This window comes from Fundulus heteroclitus, chromosome 3, assembly GCF_011125445.2.
Source record: "Fundulus heteroclitus isolate FHET01 chromosome 3, MU-UCD_Fhet_4.1, whole genome shotgun sequence".
Lineage (NCBI taxonomy): Eukaryota > Metazoa > Chordata > Actinopteri > Cyprinodontiformes > Fundulidae > Fundulus > Fundulus heteroclitus.
The window spans coordinates 41536816-41564457 of record NC_046363.1 but is presented as its reverse complement, the minus strand read 5'-3'; the positions used below and the strand labels follow the sequence as shown (position 1 = coordinate 41564457).

The 27642-nt window shown below is 38.6% G+C and overlaps 2 protein-coding genes across 2 annotated transcripts in view; both read left to right on the top strand.

Annotated features, from left to right (window-relative positions):
- Positions 1 to 27642, top strand: part of LOC105922701 (C-type lectin domain family 10 member A) — a 512726-nt gene that overhangs the window by 21094 nt on the left and 463990 nt on the right. The gene's annotated exons all lie outside the window — the stretch shown is intronic.
- capn7 (calpain 7) lies at positions 864 to 26299 on the top strand. The gene is made up of 21 exons (XM_012856739.3): positions 864 to 1222; positions 1477 to 1585; positions 4637 to 4794; positions 4893 to 4960; positions 5236 to 5475; positions 6069 to 6155; positions 6747 to 6873; positions 7204 to 7289; positions 7424 to 7517; positions 9643 to 9789; positions 10484 to 10590; positions 10704 to 10824; positions 11226 to 11370; positions 13265 to 13364; positions 14143 to 14278; positions 14366 to 14441; positions 14657 to 14802; positions 17844 to 17906; positions 18484 to 18614; positions 19845 to 19937; positions 21295 to 26299. Exons 1-21 carry the CDS (start codon positions 1121 to 1123, stop codon positions 21437 to 21439), a joined length of 2481 nt encoding a protein of 826 aa, XP_012712193.1. The 5' UTR covers positions 864 to 1120; the 3' UTR covers positions 21440 to 26299.

The window sequence follows — 27642 nt, the reverse complement described above, 5'->3', positions numbered from 1 at the left end:
GTATGTGACTTCTACAGTGGTTTACCACATTTCTTCCTGTTGGCTTTTGTACACCATGCTCCAAAGCTTTTGTTTTGTTGTTGCTGCTGTTATTTAAACTTTATGTTAAATCCTAGTAATTGTTCTGTTGTAGACTGTCATTCAGTTTTTTCTTGAATCAATATTTATTCTCAGTTACTATACTTTATTTCTAAATTACTTTTGAAAACAGCATAACAGCTGACCAAAGTGCTGTAGAATAACATGTAAGGGAGAGAACAGGGATAAACACTAAAACAACAATAAGTTAATACAAGGGAGCTATAGAAATCTTAAGTAGTACAGGTACATGCAAACGGGTATAAATATATGTACTCAAAAGCCTAATGAATAATTATAATAAAGATGACTATAACAAATTGGCTAAACTCGACTTTCCTTCAGATTTCTTTTGCTTTGTTCGACAAATTCAAATGACTTTTAATTTTTCTAAACTCAAAATTGTCTGATGAATATTGGCGAATGTTTCCTGTATGATTGTCTTGTGTTTAAAACTTATACACACTGTACAGTTTTAAGATGTATTTTTTTCGTGGTGTTCTTGAACGCAACTTCATTGAGCTAAGACCTGATCCTGGCGTGATTATTAGTTAAAATTAAACATATTAAATACTGATCTATTCAGAGTTGCGTGGATTATGGAACGTACCTACCACTAAAGTAATGGTCTCAATATAAAAACTGTACAGTTTGATAAAATAATTTAATAAAGCCCAAGCTCGGCGCAATTACAAAGTTGAGCTGTCATTTTCCCCACCTTCTTTAAACGCAGCATGATACAGCTGAGCCTGAGACCTCTAGTGCGGCTGCGCAAACTCTTTCTCCGGAAACTCCTCTGTTGTTTTGATGTCGGTTGGTGGTGTACTCGTTTGGCATAAGGAGAAGCAGAACTTTTTTAGCAGTTCGTTGCTTGTGTTTTACTTGGAAGTAGACGCAGAATGATATCCAACATGCACGGTCCGAGCTGACGAGGAAAACTGGGCGCTGAACGAAGACAGACATTGTCTTAAAACAGTGGTTAGCTGTCCTGTTCGCTGGCTAGCCGAGAGCCAGTGGCTCTGTCGTTAAAGTTTGGTTCAACATGGATTGTGCGGCGCTGGAGCTCGATGCTGTCAATTTTGCCAAAACTGCTGTAATTTGTGACCAGAATGCCAAATATAACGAGGCTGTGTTTTATTATAAGGTAGGTGGCTACTGCTTTCACATAGACAGCTGCTGCTTGTCGTGGTTAGCATTTAGCTCTATTTTTCCTGTAGTTAAAAGTCCACTTTTACTGATTCGTTAGTTTCATGATTAAATTGAAGGAGTTCCAGTTTTTCATGTTGTGGTCAAATATTTGAATACGTATAATACTGTTCATTCACTCAGTTTTTTTTTTTTTTTTTTTTTTTTTTTTTTGTGTAAACCACCTTTTTTTTCCTGGTTTGTGTGTTACAGGAGGCAGCCCAGGCTCTCATCTATGCTGGCATGGCAGGCTCCCAGCTGGAGGGGCTCCAGGACAAAGTGAGTGAATACTTGGACCGGGTTCAAGCCCTCCACAATGCAGGTAAATTCTCTGTCAAAGATGATCCTTTTATTTCTGTAGTTTCCACAAACCAGGGGTTTGTGGATTGATCTGGTGTCCATGTACAGTGCCTGTATTCATGTCCTTAAGCACTGTCATGTTTTGACACATTATAACCACCGTCCTCAGTGTATTTTATGTGCTAAAACCAACACAAAGTAGTGTATAGTTGTGAATTGGAAGGAAATGATACAGCAGTTTAAAACCGTATTTTACAAATAAAAAAAACATTACAGTATGACATGTATTTGTACTCATGTCACCCCTAGTATTTTGTAGAACCACCTTTTAATGATTAATGGTTGCACAGGTTCTGATCTGATCATGAATCATTTCCACTATCTCCCAGATATTAAGGTACACTAGTTCCACACACCTAAGCTACTAATATGGTATACTATCAAGTTCTGTAAACAGGCTGAAGTTATTACACTCTTTAACTTGAATATTTCTTATTTTGTTACCCAATGTATGCCATATGATCAATAATTGTGCAATATTTACTCCTGTATTTATTTTTTACTTTTTACCCTCGCCGTTTCTGTATATCTAACTTTAGATTATATTAGCTTGTTCTTTTTTTCATTTCTAATTATTGTGTATAACTCTATGTCATTGCCACTGTCACATCCGAATTTCCCCAATGTGGGACAGTAAAGGAATTTCTTATCTTTGCCAAAATTGCAGCTTTAAATCTTTTTGGGTGATGACTAAATAATGCATGTCTAGAGATGGAAATTGATTCTAGCTTGTCTCAGGTTGGATGGAGACTATAATTGGGAACACCAATTTAATCGGTTCTACCACAAATTCTCATATGGATTTAGGCATAGACCCTGACCATGCCATCAAACACATGGATATACTTGGATCTGTTTTAGTCCTGGTCATATTTTCTTTCCTCGCTGTCCTGGAAGGTGAAAATCTGCCACAGTCTTTTGCAGTATTTTGCTGCCTCTGCCTCTCACGGGTTTTCTTCAATCAAATGTAAAGGTCCTGAACATCCCTGTGCTCACAGAGATGTGTTGTGTTATTTTTCCACCACACATAATGATTTGCATATTGGCTACAAGGTCTATTTTGGTCTTAACAGAGCACCTTTAATAACGCTTTTAAAGGCATACTATGCAACATTTTTCAGTTAATTAATGTGTTCCATACCGATTTGGATGATTAAATGAGTCATTTCAGGTCGAACAAAGGTTTTCTCAGCCGCCCTGGTGGTCTGTGGGGGAAATACCGCACTTGCAATTGCAAGAGCTCACGGCCCGCACACACAGAAGTCTCGCTTTACGGCGAGAACTCCATGTGTTTTTGCCCTGCCATTCACTATATGCACGCGCGAAAGCAACAACAAAGAACCACGTGTTAACGTCAAATAAACATGCAAGCATATCGAGTTTTATTATTATTATTATTATAATCTTTTTTTTTTTTTATGTTGGCGAGACACTACCGCGGCGGCTGCGGCTTGGCGAGGCGGTGGCGTCTCGCCAACATAAAAAAATAAAAAAATAAATAATAATAATAATAATAATAAAACTGGCGAGGCGGCGGCGGCCTCGCCAAGATAGCGCTGCGGGAAACCCTGATGTTCATACCTTCACTGTGTTAGTCATTGTTTGTACTGCCGTTTTTTCCACTTTTCGTTGCGTTTGCCTGTCTGCTAAGCTCAAAACAACCGCGCCTGTCTTGATGGAGAAACCAGAACAGCTGAGCATCTTTATGACAGTGCACTTTTACTTTTGCCCTCTGGGGGGAGCCTCGCTGGAAAATCAACCCCGGTTGCATAGTATACCTTTAACAGTGTAACAAGGCTTGTTGCAAACTATAAATTCGATTTTTTTTTTTTATTGCTTACTTTCCGCAATGACTCCATTGTCCACTTTTCAGGTCAGGTCTGTAGATTGTGTAACTAATAGTTTTTTTGTTTACTGAATGCCCCACCTGAGCTCTAAATGACAAATTGCTCCTTTAGAGTCACTTTGGGCCTCTTGTCTGCTTCTCTGATTAATACTTTGTAACTCTATAACCTAACCCTGCTTTAAACTTCTCCACATCTTTATTTACTAATTTTCTCCTACAAACCACTGATATCTTGCATAAAGTAGCTGGATTTATCCACGCATAAAATCACACACAGATAATTGGTTGCACTAGATTTTATTTATGATTATCAGTGTATGCTGAATGAAAGCAATGCACATATCCATTAGGTGTTTCCTGGTAATGTCTTCACTGCTTTATATTCTTTTGACTTTATAATAATAATGTTATAATACATTCTATTTAACAGTGCCTTTCTTGACACTCAAGGTCACTTTACAGACAATAAAAAATAAAAATACAAATACAGGGAACAGAAAAATATAAACAAATAAGCGAGCTGGAACAGGTGGGTTTTGAACAGGGGGAGAGAGTCAGTTCTGCGGAGGTCAGGTGGGAGTGAGTTCCAGAGCTTTAAACCCTTAATACTTAAAAAATGTGTCAAGTTTGGCCATTTAACCAGTTGTAGAGTTCATTAAATGTGGAGGTTGTTTTACATTTAATAAATTCAGATAAATATCTAGATTTTCTTCAGACTTCAATGTGCCTGTTTGCCATTAACGGCTTTCCCAGTTCTTCTCCTTGAATCTTTTTTATTTTTTGTTCCATTTTTCCCCTCAGGATTTTATTACTTTAATTTTACTCTGAGAGGTTAGGTTTTTTTGTAATAAGTATAAAATTGTAATGGAATATTAATTTTTGAGCTCTGAAGAAACGCTCTGTCATTAGACTTTTGACTGTATTTTTCCTCCAGTTTCTGTTCCCTGTGTGTGGGTCAAAGTTGGCACGAGTGTGACCACAGACTGCCTTACTCACTACTTTCTTTGGCAACTTCTGGGCAGAGTTTAGTTCTGTGTATAGCTTTTATATGTTTATGCGGTTTTCCTTTGAAATTAAGTAAAATCTTTTTACTGAAGAAACAATCCCTCATACTGAGCATGCATGAAGCAACAGCTGATCTTTACTTACATTGAACTTTGATCCCAGTCCAGTCTCAGAAGAGCGACCCGCTGAAATCCCGGCACCAGGTGGACCTGGAGCGGGCCCACTTCCTGGTTACCCAGGCCTTTGAGGAAGATGAGAAGGGGAATGATGATGAAGCTGTAGAGCTGTACACTCAGGCTGTGGAGCTGTGCATTAAGACGGTAATTCTCCTTCTGTATAAGTGTTTGTCCTCCTTGCAGTCACGGGTGGTGAACTGTTCTCATCTTGTATATTCCTGTTTTGTTTTTTTCCCCATTAGTCGAGCGAGTCATCAGACCAGACTCTTCAGATGAAGCTGAAGCAGCTGGCTCGCCAAGCTTTGGAAAGGTCTGTTATTGTGCTGAAATCCCCTAAGCTTAAATGTTTACATGAAACAGTTTTTAGGCTTTGCTGTGGCGCCGTTAGAGTGTTTTAAAACGTGTAACATTATATAAGTCACCTGAACCTCGCCTTCTGCTACTTTTCTGCTTATGAATCATTGCACAAATTAACTTTGCTAAAAATAAGGATTTAATACATTAACGTAGTTTTGAAAAAAGAGAAAGAGCCCAGCAGCGTTTGTTTAGACTGATGGCCTGTATGTTTTACACTTTCTATTGCAGAGCGGAAGGTCTTAAAGAGTCTCAGTCCAAATCTAACTCGGCACATACTCAGGACAGAACAGGGCCTTTAGGAGGAAAGTCCAGCAGCGCTGCCAGTTCTGCTGGACCGGTGCGTCAGTTTTTCCCGCTCGGGCCAGACTTCTCCTTGCATGACCGACAACAGCCTCAACCAATCAGAGCGGTCCAGTCAAGTGAGCCCCAGGGTCAGCGGTACACGGCCGAGGAGATTGAGGTCCTCAGGTAACTATAATGAGTTAAAGTAACCAAATATTATGTCATAAGGCAGGGCAAGATGGACTTAAAATTGTCATAATATTTAGTGGTGCTACTGTGATAGTGATAAACGTGATGATAAAAACAATTTATTACGCCTTTCTTTGCTGTCTTTTTTAGATAACTGCATGGTTGTGACCACATCTTCTAGATACCGCTTACATAAGGAAGGGTTTTTTATGACTAAACTGTATACAGTAACAACTGTTAATCAGATTTTTTTTTAATTCATTGATATTATTGATGCTGTCATGGAACAAAGAGTTGAGAAAATAGTAAAAATAGGTATTATAACAATAAAATCGCTTTTTTGGAGTTTTCAAACATTAATTTTAATTTATCGTTGTAAAAAAAAAAAAAATTTCATAGGGAACTTTTCATGACAACGATGAATGATACAATAAATGCACCCCCTCTAATGTGTCATTAAAGTTTTACACTCTTAACGCATTGCTCATTTTTAGTGGGTACTATCTTAACTTTAAAACTCTGTGGTCAGCTAAGAGCCACAGAGTCAGTTTCAGTGTTTTAAAGCAACTCTCCTCTGCTTGCCTTTGCAGGAGTACGTCTACAATCAACGGCATTGCCTACGTGCCCTTCATGAGTGTGGACTTAAAGGAGCGATTTGCCTTCCCTGTACCTTTCTCGTAAGTTTTAACACTTACTTTGACAGTTTTAAATTAAACAGCAGCTTTATGGATGTTTTTTTTTTCATCAGGTCTAGAGTAAAAGCTTATATCGGTAAACTAAAACTGAAAGCAGATTATTCCTGTGACCAGCAAAAAAAAGCCAAATATCTTACTACACTGGTTTCTCCACATCTTCCTCTGAGAGGAGAACACAAAACATTTAAACCAATGTTCTGCACATGTAAAACACACATAAAACAAACAAACAGCTCACTGCAGGTGGAGTTTGTCATCAAAAAATTTGTGAGTAATGGTACAGTAATTCTAACAGTGTTGTGGTTAGCTTCATATTGTTAAAATCATACAATTTAATTCTCCATAAAACAGACTTAGGTGTACATTAATAATAATAACAAGTAATTAAAATCTTGCAAACATTGCTAAAAATTTCTGTAAAACACTATAAAAGTCACCTGCATGCTAAATATAGAGAATCAAAAGCTTTGCTATTGTTTAACTATAAATAATTTGGATTTAAACTAATGTCTTAAACAAAACTGTTTTGCATCTTCCTGTTTCATTTAAAATGAACTAAACATTTTTTCGCAGAGACAAAACAGGGAAACTTGCGCTGTCACCCAAACAGAAAGCCATCTTCTCCCGCTGGGTTCGACCAGACGAGATCTGCAATAATCCCACCATGATCATGTCTGTGTCCAGCTTCAGCATCAAGCAGGTCAGGTCAAGCTGCTCAGTCCAACATTAGCAGACGCAACTTTTATGTTATACTTCTTTGCTATAACATTGCTATATTTCTTCTGATATTTCTCTGCTTTTTATGTAATGTCCAAATTCACCCAGTAGGTGGTGCAATATCATGACTAGTCTACTTTTTTTGTGGCAGAACAGACTTGTAGTTTTAAAAGTCAGAACACAGTTGAAACGCTGCACTGAAAGTTGTTGGTTGTACTGAAAACTGATGTAAAACTGACACAACTTGTTATAAAAAGCAATTTTGATAGATATATACAGTGAAAGGCATGTTTTATTACCCATACCTATTCAGACGGTGGTCTCTGACTGTTCATTTGTGGCTTCGCTGGCCATCAGTGCAGCTTATGAGAGGCGCTACAACAAGAAACTCATCACCAGGTAAAGATGTAGCTTCTGGGATGTCTGGGAATATTTGTCATTGTAGCAGCGGATGTTCACAATTTTTACTGCGATTGTATTCAGTTGGAGTAGAATATGAGAGCAGAGCTCATCATTTGTGTTTTCCACCGCAGCATAATCTACCCTCAGAACAGACGAGGGGAGCCAGAGTATAACCCCTGTGGAAAGTACATGGTCAAACTTCACATCAATGGAGTGCCCAGAAAGGTTTGACTTGGGGGGTGGGGGGGAGTTATCATTTTAATGAATTTTTATTTATATAGCTCCAGTTAACAACACTTGTCATCACAAGACACTTTACACAGTCAGTTCTATCAAATCATTCAGACAGATTGTTTAAAAAGTTTTCTATCTGAGGAAACCCAGCAAATTGCATCCAGTCATTGACATCCAATCCAACTTTATTTTAAAGCCCTTTAAACTCAGAGATCAAAGTGCTGTACGAAAAACATAAACAGCATTAAATTCAGTAATATTGATTAAAAACAATATAGGAAAAGAAAAAAAAAGGCATAAAGTCAGCAAACACTCAAGAGGACACAAGAGGATGTTGCTCTTGAGTATTAAAAGCCATGTCAAAAAGATGAGGCTTTAAAAAAAGGTTTAAAATGGTCAAAGAGGAAGCTTGCCTGGTACGTCACACTGTAGGAACCATTTAAAGACTTAAAAACACATAAAGAATTTTAAAACGAATCCTGAAATTAACCCGCAACCAGTGAAGTGAACTTAACACGAGGGAGAGATGCTCAAATTTACGTGTCGTAGTTAAAAGTCATGCAGCAGCATTTTGCACCATCTGCAGATTTGCAATTAAAGATCCACTTACACCTAAATAAAGCGCATTACAAAGGCCTGGATTACTGTTTCAAAGTGTGCTTTGTCCAGCATGGTCTTTATTTTAGCCAACTGCCAACACTGAAAGAGGTTGGATTCAAAAACTGCTATGATCTGTCTGTCAAAGGTAAGACGTTTATCCGTTTTAAAACCAAGGCCATCAGCTGTAAAAACTGACCAAGATATTCCAGGTCTAAAGGCAGACTCTGATGTGCCACCAAAAAGCATCAACTCTTTCTCAAGCAGATGTTGTTAAAAACAGTGAAGACACGACAACGCTGAGTCACAGCAGCAAGTTTAAAAATATAATTTAAAACAAGCGATACTTTTGCCATTGGTTTAGCAGGACAGCCCACATAAATATAAAAATCCCCAACACAGTCTTATTTAGGCATAACTTCAGCCAACAGAGCAGAAAAATCCTTGAAAAGTCTTTATTATATTTAGAAGAACAATAGATCAGAGCACAGAACACTGTATGAGAGCCACCCAGCTCAAATACAGACAGTTCAAAGCGGCTGAAAGAGGATGACAGACAGACCTGCCTGCATTTATAGTCCTTTTTAAAAACCATCAGTATTCCTCCTCCTGCTCATCCTGATGTCCTTGGTGTGTTACAATAGCAGCACTCTGGTGGTAAAAGTCAGATAAAGCATTGGACTCACCGATATTCAGCCACGTCTCAGTCACAAAGAGCTAATCCAGTTTCTGTGACGTTACAAAATCCTTCCAGCTTTATAAAGGTTTTATTAGCCAGAGACCTGATATTCACCAGGGTCATCCTGGCCGCAGCTTTCGGTTCAGGCGGCCTGCGTCCCAAATTTCTGGCGCAGAGGCTGCAGGTTGCAGAGATTCCCCCCGTGGCGGCGGAGAGTGGTGGTCGCAGGGCCAGGTCGCCCCATCAGGAAATATATGCATCAAGCAGGAATTGATGGGGTCCTGGCAGCGATGGGAAACAAAAAAGCCAGATGCCAGTCCACACTGACTACGAGAACCACTAGAAAAAGTTGCCAAGCTGGCTTTAAACTCCACCAGGAATCCACCGCGCATTACCCCAAAAAATGTGGAGGCAGAGTCCTGCTTCTATGTTCAGTGTCCACAATACTTTACGTAAAATCCAAGATCTAATAATGTTTGACGATCATACACCAATAATAAACACAATAGTTAGGTTAGGAGTGATGGACGGCCTGCCACAAACACTGGGCCATCAAATCTTGCACTTAGGGACAGAAAAGAAATCTTGGTAGCATTCACTCCTGAAAAACCAGGAGAGGAAGGAACCTACAGCAGAACCAGACTCATGTGGTGATGTGAAAGGCCATCTGCCACGACTGGGTTATTAAGTGTTAAAACTGAAATCTGTTGCTTTTTTTTATATAAAAATGCACTCAGCTGACACCGTATTTATGACTTTATTGATAATACACCGACATTTTTTATAGTAGTGAAATTCATTGTTAGATTTTAGTTAAAATGACATTAACCTGTGGTTTAGGTGATTATAGACGACCACCTGCCAGTGGATCGTAACGGAGAGCTGCTCTGCTCCTACTCCAGCAACCGCAATGAGCTCTGGGTTTCCCTGATAGAGAAGGCTTACATGAAGGTGATGGGAGGCTACGACTTCCCCGGCTCCAACTCGGTGAGTGTTTGTTTAATCGCTCAGATTCTGCTAAAGTTAAAACAACCCCACAAATTGTTATGTATATCATGTTATTGTTAGGGCTGGGCAACGATTAAAATATTTAATCGCGATTAATCGCACTGATTAATCGCGATTAATCGCGATTAATCGCGATTAATCGCATTGTATTTACAAACTCCAAGAATGAATTCAAAAGTAGTGTAAAGAGCACTTTTATTTTAATGTTCTGCTGCCATATGAACAAAAGTGTTGTAACATTTGTAGCACTTATCAGTAACACATATTTAGTGTAAAGCTCAACTTAAACATGTAAAACAAAAAATAGCAATAATAATAAATTAAAGCTTATTGCCACTGACAGGGAATTCTCTTTATGGGGAAAAGATCTACCAAAAACAGGCAATTTCTGAGGTAACAGCAGGGAGCAGCATTACCATTTTATATTCAATACCAAAGTTTAACTTGGCAGTGGTTCCAACTAACTTGTTTCTGTCATATTCCATGCTGGAAGAACTTTAAACTGAAATGCTTGCTAACTCGATATGCTTGCGTTTATTTGACGTTAACACGCGGTTTTTTGTTGTTGCTTTTACTATACGTTTCTGCTCCCATCAACACATATCCAAATAATAACCGAAATGGTATGTTTTTTAAAGTTAAAATTTGAGATTTTTTTTTCTTCTTTTTATAGAACATTGATCTGCATGCGCTCACTGGCTGGATCCCTGAACGCATCGCTATGCACTCTGACAACCAGTCCTTCAACAAAGAAGACACTTTTCGCATGCTCTTCCAAAGGTGACAGCATAGACTTTCTCAGCCACCTCTTAGTTTCTCTTGTGTTTTACTTCTGCAACACCTCTTCTAATTTAACTTCCCTCTCTTTGCACGGCTCCCCCCACCCCGACCAGATTTCACAGAGGTGACGTTCTCATCACAACGGCAACGGGAGTGATGACAGAAGAGGAAGGGGAGAAATGGGGTTTAGTGCCAACGCATGCCTATGCAGTTCTTGACATCAGGGAATACAAGGTTGGTAGTTGGAGTTTATCATTTTCACATACATTTATTTATAGACGCAGAGAGCATTAAGTTTTAGGACGTGTTAACATTTTAGGGTTGGCCAAGTCTGATCCTCAAGATCTATCCTGCAACTTTTAGATGCATCCTGCTCCAACTTCTTTCTCCATGAATCAAATGACGTACTGGTTACCAGGTCTCTGAATTATTTGATGCTGATGAAGGAAATTAGCTTATTGATTTTGGTGTGTTGGAGCAGGGATGCATTTAAACCTGCAGGGTTTTAGATGCATGCTGGGTTAAAACAATGCGAGTGCTACACATCAACTAGCATGGCTGCCTATCATTTGTTGTGCGTCAGCAGCTGGAGGAACTAGATTAACTTTGCTTCATTGTCTCTGGTACGCTTATAGGGAAAGCGTTTCCTGCAGCTGAAAAATCCGTGGAGTCATCTGCGGTGGAAGGGGCGCTTCAGCGAGCGGGATGAGAAAAACTGGACGCCAGAGCTGCTGAAATACCTCAACTTTGATCCCAAGACAGCACAGAAGTTTGATAATGGTATTTACTGCATACCTAAAAATGCCTTCTCACCTATTAACATTTTAAACCCGTCTGGCCCGATCTCGGGCCAAGCAGAGCCACGCCCTATTTTATCAGACTTTAAAAGTAGATCAGAAATGGTCACGTTTTTTCTTTCCTAAATACCTCCAAATACGAGGTTTCAATGTTTATAAAACAAGTCCCTCTTTTTTTTCTGTTTTTCTTTTCTTTTAGAAATACTTTCAGTTTTACAGCATTTCAAACACACAAAATGCCATTTAACTGTCTATCAAACATTGCTGACTCTCAGAAAGGTGCTTTGCAGGGCAGACATGCTTTATTTGACCTGCTTCCTCTTTATAAGGCGTAAAACACATTTGGATAAACTGCCTAAAGAGGTCCGCCTGTCAAACTGACTACTAAAACCCTTGTGAAACAAATACGCTGCAGATATTTTCAAGATGTGAATATACAAAGTCTGAGGCTTCTCCTATATTTTTTATAAGGGTTTTCATGTATTTTTGCAGTGTTTATTTTTCAGAAATATCTAGGCAAGGCTAGAAATATTAGAGTTGTCCTCTGTTTAATCACCTATAAATCAGAAATAGAGACATTTGTAATAGTGGTTCCACTTGAAAAATACTCTTTAATGCCTTAGTGTCACACAAAAACAAAATTTAAAATTGATAAATTTGAGCTGTAATTAATTTATATCAGATATGTTATTTCAGGTGGGAATTGCTCCTTAAAATCTTCTGGGCATAAAGGGTTAAAAAATAAACTGCCTGATTGTGATTTCTAACTAAAATAGGGTGTTGTAATTTCTCTTCTTGAAAAAATTGCAGGGTTTGAAGCACCCTTTGTCACCTTCAGACTAACAGGAGGTGCTTAATCATTTAATCACAGTTTATTTACAGAGCATTTTAATACAGCCAGATATAGCACAAAGGGCTCTACACAGGTTGAAAACAGAAGGACACACATGAAACCTCTATAGACACACCCATAGACAAACAAGAACAAATAAAAATATTCATAGTAAGAAAATAAAACTTCAATAACAGTTATGTAGTTAAGGCATAAACACATAATAGTGATATACGTGTTTCAAAGACATCCTTTCAGAAGAATTACTCTAAAAATTATAAAACTAAGGCAACATGAGCTCCTACCAGTAGGTTTATATTTACTTTATAGCTAAAAATATTCACTCACTCATTCAAATGACTAAATCAAGGTTTTCCCATCCCTTCCAAGATCACGGGTGTATAAAGTTTAGCAGCAGGCATGCAGGCTGCTTTGACAAACATTTGGAAAAGACTGGATTGATTTCAGGAGCTCAAAGAATACAGACTTCCAAGCTTTGTGTGGTCTTTAAATTAGCTGAAGAATGGTGAGTAGAGAGCTTCTTGCAGCGGGTTTGCATGGCTGAAAGCTGCATCACTAAGTGCAGTAAAGCTCAGCGCCGCTGGACTCTAGAGCAGTGAAAACAAGCCTGTGTTATGTAATGTTCTGTGTAATGTTTGGTTCAGAGTGTTTCACAGGCGTTGGGCTCAGCCCGTTAGATTTTGTTTAATGGTCCTCTCTACCAAGACCAGTTTGAGGATGACCCCTTAAAGACATGACAGCGCATCGTTGCATAAACACATAGATACAAATTTGTTGTGAAAGAACATGACTCCCAGAACAGTTAAAGTTATAAATGCAAAAGGTGGACTGTCGTCTTTCAACCTTATGGATTAACAATGGCAGGATTCTCAAGTTCATATGTGTAAAGGCAAGGGACTATATATTTTTTTAACAACATACTGAAATATACAGAAATATTAAAACGTGCCTTCAGTGAATAGATGTGGTGCCAAACATTATTTCCCTGTCAAATTTACAATCAAGGTTTGTGTTTAATTTTTAGGTGTTTTCTGGATTGCGTGGGAGGATCTCTGTCAGTATTATGATGTCATTTATCTCAGCTGGAACCCTGCACTGTTCAAGGATTCCTCCTGTATTCACAGGTTTGTTTGTGTTGCTCGCACACATCAAGCTTATTGTTTTCTTTTTACATAAACCTCAATGTGTAATTTAGAACATGTGATACTATGACTATCAATGCATCTTTTGTATAAATTACAAACTCAGAAGGAATCAGTTCTTACGTTAGACTTTAATATTGTAGCATTTGACATGATACGTGATAATAATGTGGTAAAACTTGATATATATGCTAGTTTATCTCTATGATTGGTCATTATTTAAGATGCATCTTGTTTACACTAATTCTGGTTGTTCTCATCAAGATAGGTTTCAGGCTCATATGAACAATTAATTACAGTACCTGTTATCCATGTCCACTCTGTAGATGAGAAAAGTTTAAATATGTAAGATTTGCAACAAAATGCAGAAAAATCTTCTTTTAGCAGTATGTGGCCTCCTCTCATTTGCTGCGTGTGCATCTCTGAACTGTCAAATTGATTATTAAAGGCTCTTCGTCATGGTCAGGAAACTTTATATTAACTGACCCTCACAACTTAAAAACTCTGCCCTCGTAGGAGAGAGTTTGCGTCTAGTCAGCAGTAAAGAAAATAGCTGCAGTGGAAAACTTTGGCTCTGTTTCTATATATAAAACATATGAAAGTGCTCATATTTAGGCATCAGAAAATAACGTGTAAAACAGGCAGTAAGTTTTTGCTTCAGAGGGGTTGCACTCCTAGGACCTGCATGTTTAAAATTGGGACCATAGAAATGTCTGTTTTAAGTAAAAAAAAAATGTAATTTTCTTTTAACCCCATGCAGTAGCTGGGATGGAAAGCAGGGACCGGTTAAGGACGTTTACAGTCTGGCAAATAATCCTCAGTACAAGCTGGAGGTCCAGTCTCCAGCAGGGGGAGCTGCTGTGTGGGTGCTGCTCACCAGACACATCACCGACAAGGTCGACACCCTGACTGAGCAGCACAATGATAGATTAGTATTTAGTTTAAAACCTGATTTCATAAGGAATCTTTGTTTGTATTTACAGGACGATTTTGCTCAAAACAGGGAGTTTATCACGCTGGTTGTTTACAAGACGGACGGCAAGAAGGTTTACTACCCAGGTGAGGTGTGATTGGCCTGCTACGAAAAACCTTAATCTCTGATGTAAATGTTTATCTGTAAAGATTAAACATCCCTTTAATGAGACATTTCACTCCAGAAATGAGTTAAATAACATGAATCAAATTTCATTGACATTTAGGGAAAATGTCCAGAATTAAAGGAGTGCTGTTGAGTTTGTTTTTTTCACCATTGATTACTTCCCCTCCCTCTGCAGCTGACCCTCCTCCGTTCATTGATGGCATCCGCATCAACAGCCCTCACTATCTGACCAAGATAAGGCTGACCTCTGCAGGAACACACACCTTCACTCTGGTGGTCTCTCAGTACGAGAAGCAGAACACCATCAACTACACTCTGCGGGTGAGAGCCTCCTGTTTGAGCCTAATCATCCGGCTTGGTGCCATTCAGTACAAGAACATCTGTAAAGTAAAAATATCAAATTTATGAAGCTTGATGGGTTTGGAACTGTATTTTTTGTTTTACTCGTCTCTTACGCTAAAGAAAAGTTCAGGAGCAAAAATTAGATAAAAATCAATATAAAGCTTTTTATATAAATTTAAATGAATGTTTATAAAATAACGCAACATAGAAAAACGACTAAAGGCGACTTTTATGTGTGTTTAAATTATGCTTTGCTCTTTTATCACGTCTCTCAGCATCTACTCTGTAACCTGGACAGAAGGACTAAACCATAGCAGCATTTCTAGAAGTCATTTGTTTTCTGGTGAATTACACTTTCGAATCTGAATGTAAAAAAATATATATATGTTCTAATAAGGCAAAACGCAAATTTATATATAGTGCTTGTCATAAAGTTAAACCAAGTGTATCTGATGGAATCTTACAGGAAATGTCCACACGCAAAATAACTGAAGTCTCGTGGTAAACCCATTACTCTTAACACTGTTGGGCAACAGTCGGCAAATAATCCAAATAATTATTCTTTTCTACAAAATTTCATTCCTGCTTTTCTTGGAAAAAATAGCTTTTTTTTTAACAACCTATTCTTCTTGTATTGGATGCTGTACGGCTGGATTAATTTTTCCCAATACTTTGTTATGATGCATAACTGTAGCAACAGGGTGGTTTACAACAAAGAGCAGCTGATTAACATCACAAAAGCAGAAATAATAGAACAACTGAAGCCACAAATCCCAGAGGAGTTGAAAAGGAGATATCGTGGTTGCAGAGCAGGAGCAAAGAGGAGAAAGAGGAGGAAGTTCAAACCATATCTGCCATCCATCATCATGGGCAGTGTGAGGTCATTAGCTAACACAAGTTGGATGAACTTCAGGCCCTGACAAGGACTCAGCAAGAGTATCAGGAATGCAGCATTATGCGTTTTACGGAGACATGGCTGTAGGATCATATCCCCAACTCCAACGTCTCTCTGCTGGGCTTCCTGACTATACGAGCAGACAGAGATTTAAAGAGCAGCAGGAATAGAAAAGGAGGTGGATTGGCAGTGCTTGTCAACAGCGGATGGTGTCACCCAGCACACGTTACTGTGAAGTGTCTCTGCAGTCCAGACATTGAACTATTGGAAGTAAGTTTTCATCCATATCTGGTTCCGGTACCAAAGAAAACTCTCCCATCAGTCATCAACGACTACAGACCTGTTGCCCTGACATCCCACATCATAAAGATCCTGGAGAGACTCCTGTTAGCCCACCTGTGTAAACACACCAGCACATATCAGGACCCCTGGCAGTTTTCTGATCGCCGTGGAGTTGAAGTTGAAGACGCCACAAACCCACTGTCATCTGGACAAAGCAGGCAGCACTGTGAGGATCATGTTCTTTGATGTCTCCAGTGCATTTAACACAATTCAGCCTGATTTGCTTTGTCAGAAACTCCAGAAGACTCACGTGACAAACACCCCGGTGTTCATCTGGACAACAGACTGGACTGGAAATGCAACAGTGAAGTCATCTACAAGAAAGGACAGAGCAGACTGTACTTTTTGTTTCTTCAACGTTTGCAGCAAGATGCTGCTTATCTTCTATAAGTCTGTTGTTGAGAGCGTCATCTCCTCTGCCATCATCTGTTGGGGGGTGCAGCATCAGAACCAGGAACATAAAAAGGCTCAACAACCTGATAAAGAAGGCTGGTTCTGTTCTGGGTACCTCTGGAGACGATGATGCAAAGAAGGATTTTACATAAAAATCAAGAAAAATCTTCTTTCTGACGTCAATGGAAAACGGAGTCTCTTCAGTCAAAGGCTTCTCCAGGTTGGTTGTAAAACGGACCGCTACAGGAGATCTTTTCTGCTCACAGCCATCATCATCTATAATACCTCCTTGACCAAATGAGTTACATCAACATTTAATTTCCCTTTGGGATAAATAAAGTATTTTTGAGTTGAGTTTGAATTGAATTTGAACTCCAGTGCTCCGGAGCCACTGTTCTGCAACTTATGGATGCATTCCTGCTCCGACACCTGAATCAAAAGGCTGAATTGCCTCGTTGGCGTGTCAGCAATTTTGCAGAGGCCTGGTCATTAACCATTCATTTGATCCAGGTGTGTTGGAGCAGTGATGGATTCAAACGTTGCAGGACAGAGACACTCGAAGACTTCAGGAGCCCTGCCGAAGGGAAACCCCTGAAGCTCTCCCAGACAGCGCAAGCTCACAAAAATCCAAATTTGTCCATTCTGAGCTGAGGAGAATGTTTCGTTTTCATCTGTAAATATATATAAGTAGTAATTTAGTATCAGTGAGTCTTTTTCACACTTACATCTTCTCAATGTGATATAAAATCTTCCCCTTCTATTATTCAGCCAAACACGTGCGTCTACCCGCTCCTTGAGGCCGGTTGAGGGAGTCGAGCTCTTTAAAGTGTTTTTCTGGTCGTACACGTGTGACCCAGATAGATCTATTCAGTCGTCTATAATTAATAGACTTTCCTCACTGACTGCAGGAAGCTCTTTGGGGACCTGCTTCTGCTGAATTAACTCATTAAGAAGAAGTCTTGGTTATAAGATCTGTTTAATGTTAGTGAGTACATGTTTAATTTTGTGTTCAACACCGTTACAGTTGCTGTGATCACTAAAGGCTTTATTCATAAAGCAAGTCGAGAGAAAAAAATCTCATCTCCCTTCACTTCCCATCAGTTGTTGCTTAACATCATAGAGAGGAAAACTGATTGAACTCCTGCTTGTTAGGAGTTTTTAAAGAAGGAAGAGGCAAACGTTCTTTTAGAGAGCATCTTCATCAATAATTTAGGAATAAACTTAGGAATAAGAAGAAGAAACAGATCAGGAAACACGTCTCACATTGTTTTACCAACGTTGAGAGTTTGTGTTTATCTTGTATCTTTGTCGTGTTTAATAAGATACTCGTTATCGATGAACACAAAGTGATTTCTTTTACTGCAGTAATTGGTTTTCTTTCTTTGTGCAGGTGTACTCCGGGTCCAAATTCACCTTCGCCAAGATCCCAAACCCCTTCACTCACACTAAAAGGGTAAATTATTCATGCAGTCGGGCAGTTTCTGATTTGTTTTGCAGTTTGTGTAATGACTCAGTTGTTTGCATGTTAAAAGTTTTATATATGCTCACCCAACAGTCTGAATTAGTTTTAAAATCCTGCTCTTGGCTTTTGAATGCTTTAATGGCTCTTTCTCCTCTGTGCCTCTCTAACCTGCTTCAGCCTGAAGCTTCTCCAAAGGCTTTTAGAAACCAGGCTGAAGCTCAGAGGAGATCAGGCCTTTTTATTAATGGCGCCAAAATTATTGAACAAGTTCACATTAAATATCAGACGAGCTTCTTGTCTTGCTGCTTTTAAGTCTTTTGATAAAAAAACACATATTCTCAGTGGCTTTTGACACAGTGTGAGTTGCTCTGTTGTTGTTTCTCTGTAATTTTACTACAAAGACTGTTTATACTGCTTGTATTGTGTTTATTTCTATTTTATTATTTGTGTCTTGGTTTGACCGGTCTTAGTGCTGTGCATCAATTTGGGTAAACAAAAAGGCTTTTTTTTTTTAAATGTGCTTCATAAATGAAATGAATTTGGATCATATTTGTGGCTCTGTCCTCAGATCAACGGTCAGTGGAAAGGACTCAGCGCTGGAGGTTGTGGAAACTATAAGGACTCATACAAGAACAACCCCATCTACCAAATAAACCTGGAGCGGCCCGGCCCACTGCTGGTAGAGCTGCGTGGATCCAGGTCAGGCTGGTACCAGGACATCTGCTATAGCAGGATTTCACTTTGACCTTTAATCTGTTTTTGTATTATGGTCCTGAAATGTGCATTGAAATATTTGGCCAAGACAAAAAGAAAGTGCACCTTCTTCCATGTTTACAGTTTTACGTTCCAGAACACGGCATTATCTGTTCCTTACCAGAATTAGAAGTGATTTAAATGTAACCTCAAGTGTCACTACTGGTATGTTTTATTAAGATGAACCAGTCCAATAGCTTATAGCTTCAAAAGCTTGTAGAAATGGCTTTAGTCGCAAATTCTTGTAGTTTTTTTTTTTATCTTCACAACTTCACCAGTCTGTGGAGACATTTTGAACCGCCCGTCTTCACAGCATTGCTTCATTTCAGCCATGTTTCAGCTGTCGGCCCTCATGTTTGACTCTACAATGATCTGGTGTAACGTGGAGTTTATGGTCAGACCAATGGCCCAAATCATCACTACTCCACTACCGTGCTTGTTTAGGCTGAAGAGACTTTCTTCTAGCAACATTTTCAAACAAGTTCTTCTTTTCTGATCTTTTTTTAATCATCCTGTCATGAGTTTTAGCATCACACTAAGGCTTATAGACTCTAACATGGAGTTTTTTGCAATGAGTGTCTGATTATTAGCTGAATATGATGAGATGCCGACTACTGTTAGATTAAAACATTTTAAATAATTAAATACTTTGTCAATGCTCAAAATCAAATGCTTTAAATTTGCAGCGCCTACCTGGTGATTTCCCTCTTTAATTATATGGAAGTAGTAGGATTTTCTTACCACACAGACTGTCTTTAATAAATAATGATAATATGAATAATGTAGAGTTTGTTTTTCCCACAGCTGCTTTAGCCTTTTGCTCTACATGGTTTAACCTGTGCTGGTACAACCATAAAGTTCAGGTTATGTTCTTTTCATAGCCTCTTAGTGTGCTTCTGTGAGTGAGGTTTTACAATGTCCATTTAAAGATTGTAATGCTAATTATTTAGTGTTGATAAGCAATGTAACAGTAAAGTGCCATGATCACCAGATATAGGATGCAATAAAGGAGACCCAGCGACAGTTAGTAGAGTCGTTTATAGTCATGTAGGATTATCAGCTGATAAATGTTCAAGTCAAGTAAATAAATAAGACTATATTCTGCCATTCCAATCTCGTTTGCAACTGAAACACTGCTTATTGTATAAAATATTTCTCTTTGCACTGTGTCTGCAGGCAGTACAGTGTTGGGTTTGAGATGGTGACGGTGTCGATGGTGGGTGATCCAGGACCAGCTTCCTTCCAGAAGAAGAACAGCGGAGATTACAGGTACAGCAAACCCCATATATAAAACATAAACCATCTACAAATGGAATCTGGTTTACTTACAGAAAAATGTCATAGAAACAAACCAAAAATATGAATTTTGGAAAAAAAGATCTGGAGAAATGTTGGTAGATTTCAGTTGGCAGCACACTTTTCCAGATGAAGGATTGAATAGGGATCTGTGAAGTTTTGGGGAAATACTTTATAACCTGACTCTGCTTTAAACTTCTCTACATCTTTATCTCTGACCTGTCCTCCTTGTTTCTTGGTCTTCATGATGCTGTTTGTGAAATAATGTTCTTCAACAAACCTTTGAGTCCTTAGCAGAACAGCTGAATTTGTAACGTATTTTTTAACCATAAGGCGCACCGGAATATAAGGCACATTAAATATTCTTCCCAAGTGTAACAGAGTAGCTTCCCTGTTTCTAACATAAGGCTAAAATAAACGTAGCATTTATATTGAATGAACTTACTAGGTTTATTGTTGCTAGCGCGTACTCCAGGCTGCCTTACATGAATGCACTTCTAGTTTAGACATTACAGTCAGGCAGTCTTGTAGACAGCTCAGGGGTCCTTTCAGGTAGTGACACAGTGTACCGTAATGCTCAGAATATCCATTAAGCGGTGCAGCTTCGTTGCTAACAAAAGTTGTACTTACACATTATAACAGATTTTAGAGCACATTGTACCACATAAAATCAGTCAGTAAGCACAACGGTGATCATATATAAGACGCACCGGATTATAAGGCGCACTATCCATTTTTGAGAATATGTGAGGATTTTAAGTATGCCTTATAGTCCGAGAAATACAGTCATTAAATTTAATTATATCACACACCAGTAGATTAATAATTAAGTGGCTTCTCAAAGCAATTGGTTGAATTGACTGAATGGGCAAACCATTTATACCAAGAGTAACTAAGGGCTAAAACGTGTCTTCAGCACAGTTTCCTACATCACTTTCAAGAAGAAAAAAAGTCAAATAAAATCTCCACTAAAAACAAAAATTACAATTTGGTAGCTGAAGGGTGCAGCTAAAGGGTTAATGTTGAAAGGGTGTATGAAAATATTTTTTTGGTGTCGTTATTAAAGATAAACCTAACTTCAATGCTCACATTGAAAAAAGAGTAAAAAAGTAAATAAATATCATGCAAAATCCACTTTTTTTGCCTGTGTATGTAATAAATATATATATATATATATATATATATATATATATATATATATATATATATATATATATATATATATATATATATATATATATATATAAAAATAATGTGTGTGCATGAAAAATTCAGATAACCTTTTTCTTAACCTTGCATCTAAAAATGGCTGTTTCTATGTTTTTTAAAGATGCGGTTTCTGCTACATGGAGTTGGATCACGTTCCAGCCGGCATCTACAATGTCACCCCCACTACCTTCCTGCCCAAACAGGAAGGACCCTTCTTCTTGGACTTTGCCAGCACTTCACCCCTCAAGGTCTCTCAGCTCCAGTGAAGATGGAGCGCAAGGCAACATACCAAACAGAGAAGGGCGGGAAGGCACCAAAATGTGCAAGGCATCATGGGATTTTCCATGGGACTGTGGTTTCATTATGAATGAGATAATGAGAGCTCCCTGAAGTTCCAAGAATCCAGAAAGTGACTGCTGCTTTTATTTACCGGGCCGTCACACAGTGCAACCTCTCTCGATTTAAATGGACAGATGGTGGGTATGAAAGTCTCTTTTGACTGAACATAGAAAGCCACAAAGTTCTATGAAAAATGATGCATTGGTAAACTTTTAATTTTTGATAATAAAGTTAAGGGAACATGGAGCTTGGCATGAAAACACATAGGTGTTACTGTTCTGATTAGACGTTCACTCATCATTGGCATTGATGCTTTTGGGTAGGGATGGGGCCGATCCGATCCAGTATCGGATTCCGATACCAACGTTTTACACGGATCGGAATATTCCGATCCAACCCGCAGACATTTCCGATCCAAAAGCTGCATCTGTGCTCCAATGTTTTCTGCTGAAAAGTTTCACATCTCTGCCGGCTGCTCTGCTAGCTGGCTGCTAACGGTGGAAAGGATTTCCTGAACAGGGCCGAGTTTCTCCGGCTCTCATAATGAGATCCGCTTCTGGTCAAGAAATCCATTCCACAGTTTGCATCCAGCTAGCAGAGGCGCTTCATTGAGCCTAGCCTGTGGCTAACCAACTTTTAATCACAACATGCCCGTTTTGTGGAAATGTGTTACACCAGAAACACCACAAAGCAAGACCGCTAAACAATGACTAAACAATGGACGTATATTATTAAGTTTAATGAACTAGTTAAGCACCTAGCGACGTTTAGGCTCTGCCAGGCAGCCACTGCATGATGCTGCACTTCCTTGCTGCTCCCAGGTTGGAGCAGCTCGGTGTTTCAGCTCACATCTCACATAAAACAGTTAAATGTGCCGAGAAAACTGTAGCTAGTTTGTGCAACCGTGTCGGGTGGACGTCCAGAGGTTTGAGTACACGCGAGTATGTTGGAGCAGGCAGCAGGAATCACCTCTGGAGTCTTCCCCTAATGTATTTTTTAATTATATTTGAAAGCCTATAATTTGTTGTCAGTATACTTTATCTGTGCTGATCACATGAAGCGACCCTTTGCATTTTTTTTGGAGTAGGAAACGTCAGATAATACGTTTTTTTTTAATCCACTTTACATGTGGTTTACATATCTCAAATTGCTACAATTAAAAGGATGGAAAAGACAAAACCACTGTGGAATTTAAAAGAAATTAAATCAGAAGTGATTAAAATAAAGTTAGGTTAAAGTCGCGAACAGCAGGGAAGTTTACCCTGTATGGAAATCTCTCTGAGATTTCATAAATAGTCCATTTAAAACTCGAACAGATGCATTTGTTTTCAGGATGGGATTTTTCTTGTCAAAACTGTTTTCTGACTTCTTTTGTGGGTTTGCACTAATCCCAAATTGTATTTTGGGATAGGTGCTTACAGTCATACTTGCCGGTAGAAAGGAGTTTATTACAGCCTGTTAAAAAAATCAACAATATGATGAAAATCACATGAAAGCAAAAAGAGGACTAGTATCGGAATCGGATCGGAAGTGAAAAAAATGTGGATCGGTGCATCCCTACTTTTGGGCTTTTGTTTAGATATTTGTAGGTGACATTATTACTCAACATGCCTACGATGACTGTTTTTAATATGAATTAGGTACCCAAATTTGTATTTTTTTTTTCGTGGCTTTTCCCCAGTCCACACAGGCTAATATATATATTCATCCATACTAATATTTGGATAAATTCATCTTTCACATTTTTCTAGCCACTAAAAAGCTCCTGGCTTAATTTTGGGTGAAGATTGGACCCCTCTTCTTGTCAGATTCAGCAGATCTCATATTTATTTGGTTGAGTTCCTGGGACACTTTGTAAAGTTTCAGTAGGGTTACATCTAGTGGTCTTCCCACTGTTAGCTTGTTTTCTCCATTCCAACACCATTTCTGTTTGGCTTTGGGGATCACTGTCCTGTTAGAGCCCCTAACTGTGTGCTACCTTTAGCTAGTTTGCTGTTAATTTGAGGTTAAATAGGCAAATAAATGGAGGTACTCCTCTGTCGTTATTGATCCATCCACTATGTGGTAAATAGCATCCTTGAGATTTAAACTGACCCTCAGCATCATGCTGCCGCCACCATGCTGGACAGTTTGAACAGTGTTCCTAGGCTTGAGTCTTCCAGACGTATTTCTTGTCATTGTAGCCAAATAGTTCTCCTTCCATCTGACAGTTTGACATAGATTTTGTTTTGGAATGGATAAAGAAGGCCAACATTAGCCTGTTAGCTACCCTGTAAAAATGAGCCCCGCCTGATCTGATGAGAAAAACGGTCAAACATCCTGCCAGAATTATCTCAGGACCTCACCGATGGTCATTAATTAGTCTTTGGTTTATCTCCTGATTGAGACATTTATCCGTACAAGTAAGCAGCTAATTGTGTTGCCATAGAGATGAGACCACTTCACCAAATGAAACCACATTTGTGATCTTGGAAAAGCTAATGCAGTCTTTAATGAGGATCGATGGAGAAGATTTTGTTTCACCTGTCTTTCAATCTTTGCGGTCCTCATCAAGCCTTATTTGTCCCATTTTCAGTTGTTTCAAACTTGCTAATTTGCTCTGTTGCTCTGATTGTAGCTGGAGGCAAGTTTGACTGAGCAGCTGTTTTCCTGTTGACACTTCCTGGCTTCTGAATATCTGCACACATCTACCTTACTAGTATGGCCGGTTTTCCCGTCGTTTCCATTTTACAAAAGTGGCTGAGAAAAATAAGCCTCTGTCTTGAGCAATATTTTCTACCCATGGGAAACAGGAAGTTGTGAATTAAAAGGTTCTAGGCTCTTAACCTTAAAGTAACTCATGAATGAAAGGTTTCAATTTGCTGGATTTTTTTTTTCTTAGTGTGAGATTATCCCGCAACAACAAAAGATGAAGGATTTTATACGTGGATATCAGGGGTGTCTATAAATGTGGAGGGTTGCTGTATGTGTCCTTAAATGGTTGCGTAAAATGATTGCTGAATGTGTCCTAACAGCACAGTTTGGTTCCAATGTTTCTAAAGCTCATTATTGCAGAAACACACGAGGAAGAGGTTGCTCAACTTTTGCTTCAAACAAACAAAACATGTTTCCCTAAATTAGTTATCCAATCAGTCGGCCTTTACTTAACATGATAAAGTGAAACCTGCTCAGAGTTGGTAGCATCTTGTAAAGTGTTCCCACTGAGAGGCGGCTAACAATAGAAAGTGGTTTAAAGATGGTCACATGGTAGAAACCAAGATGTGGTTTTTAAACTCAGGAGCAGCACAAGGAATCCAGCATCTGAAAGATGTCTGCCGTTTGTGGAGCTGAGTGAGTCCTCGGCTCTCTTTCAGACAGGTATCACCGTACTGTACGTGCTACGGCTGAGTGTTCAATGTTTGTCTTTGTTGCCAAGTACTCAAACTGTTAACCTTTACAGTGCTGCTCTTTTTTTTTTTCATCGCTTCATGTTTGCTATATCAAACTACAGCAGGGGAGAAAGTTAGGTTGTAATTCTCTCTCAGCCCAAGAATCTGCTTTTCTGAATTCACGATGGAAAGTTTCTTTTTGGTGTCACTGAGCGCCTTGTTGGTTGAAGAGTCGGATCAGTGCTGCATGACGTTATATCAGATCTCACACTTCATAAATGAGTAAATATTCAAACAGCCTCCAGTCTATTTACAACACATGGTCAGCAGTGCCAACTTCCATCATTCGCAGTAAACTCACTGAAGTTTAGTGCCTCTTACATTGAATTCTGATTTTAAAAAACTTTAGGTCAAATTGTTCCCTCTGTTCAACTTTTGGTGAACGTAGTTTATCTCAAATTTTGGGGAGTCAGTGGCGGTCATACTGGGATGGCCTAAATTTCTCCATCACAGTCATTGCTTGATTCCTAAACTCCAAAAATTCTGCTAAGTGGATCTTGAGGTTCATCCAAGTTTGTTTAATTTTTATCTTCTAAAAAGCTGAATATCATCAGACAGAATTATTGTTTACTCAGGAAAATGTCTGTAAAAAATGTCAAAATAATGAAGAATTACCTTATCCCAAGGTAATTTGTGGTTAATATTTTTTACATTGCTTTTATTGCCAATTAAAACTCCAGATTTAAAAGGGAAGTGCTAAAACTGCAGAGCAGCCGCATGTATTTCAGGAGGTTCTGCTCAGATGATTCTCATGTATCCGGTTCTTTCACAGTAAGAAGGACCCTGAGTTTTAGTGTCCATGAAGCACTTCTTTCAGTCCGACTCATCAGATTCACAGAGTGCTGGACAGTGCATCAAATGTTGACATTAATATTCACTATACAGCACAAAAAAACAGATTTTTGCTGACAACAAGTTGCTGCTGCTTCACATTCATGCTGTTGGAAGATTTAAACCCATGTTTTTCTCACAATGACTTGCACTGCTGTGTGTAAACCATGTGCAGCAGTATGACGCATTTACTGCAGACTGGCTGTAAATGAGCTGTTGGCTGATGTGTTGAAGGGTAAAATGATCTTTTTAATGCACGTCTTTCAATTATCCATTACAAATAACTTTTGTTTACCTCTTTCTAAATAATTTATTGTTATGAAAACCATTTTTTTTCTGTCTTTGTATTTTCTCTCATTTTTTTTACCAGCCAACTGGTTTAAAAATGCAGCAGGACAATCTTGTACCAGCCTGTTGTACGAATGTTGATGTAATGTTTGCGGAACTTGCACTAAATGTTGGGTAGACAGATGTGATGTACTCAAAAGTTTAAATACAGGGATATATTAAATCGGTTTCTGTCTCCAAGTTATTACGTCCATGCATTGATATATTTCTGTCTGAAAATTTTTCATATCAGGACATAAAAGTATCTGGTCATCAGGTTTTAAAATGAGGTTTATATAACCTAAGATGAACAAGACTAGAGGACAACTCAAGCATAGTTGTTTATTAAAAAGGTGACATTTGTAGATCATACATTTAGCAACATTGACTTGCCGGAACGTCCCACATAAATAAAATAATTTAGTTTAATTTTTATTTTTTAATGTTGCTCTAAATCAGTCAGCTTTGCTGGGTATTTATGTGCTGCTTTTGAACACAACACATTTCAGTGAGGTTGAGGTCATTTTGATTTTAGTCAAGCGTGACCTAATTTTGACCAAGTTTCAGAGACGTAACTCAGTGTTTTGGTGGGCTTTGGCCGTCCAACTTTAGCTTTTTTTGGTTTTGCTGCATGAGTTACAATATAAGAACCATATTAAACATAATATATGTGACATCACACCATGTAAGAAAGTTGGGCACTTCTGTTTTAAGACCCAAGACGAAATGATTTGGAACGGGCGTTTTAAAATCCTTTTAGTATCTCGTATTAGCATTAGTCCAGGTAGCATTATTAAAACTCTGGTGCTTTGTGTGTCCTAGAGAAAGAAGATCCTCTCCTGAACTCCAGGGTTTAAGAAAATCTGCCAATATTTCCAGACCCAGCATGCTCCCCGACTGACAAATGTTAAAACCTCAAAGAGATCAAACCCGAGCAACTTTCCAGTAATAAGCTCAGCCTTCCTGATAATCCTGCACATATAATAACACTGTTTCCTTTTACATTCAGGATGACATCAGATGAAGCATGGAAATGGAAATGTCAACCCAAAAAAATTACAGGAAAGGTTAATTTTGAGTCTTCTTTACACAGTAACAACATCCACATTGAAGAGTGTTGTTATCAGCGTCTCTTGTCAGCCTCAAGTTGGAAAACGACCTTTTCCAATCAGTGCATCTTTTATTGGAGAAAAATTAATGTTTTTTTAGGTTTTCTCCTGGTACCCTTCTTATTCAATGTTTTTCATAGACTTTAACCGGCTTTAACCTAGCTGAGACCTGTGAAGGGTCTGAAATTTAACTTTTACTTTTTTTTTTCTTTCTTTGATATCATGACAGTATGATAAGCTTGCAGAGAATTTTTTTCCTGGGAAAACACCTTACTTTTTCTTAAATGTTAATCCACTCGTAACCTGTTCAATTAATGATGAACTTTAATTTAAAACCCTTTCCAAGATTATTGACACCATCAATGACTTCTTAAAGATTCCTTTTGTCTCTAATCTTTGGTACAGAGTTAATCTAAGCTTTACTTTTCATAGAGT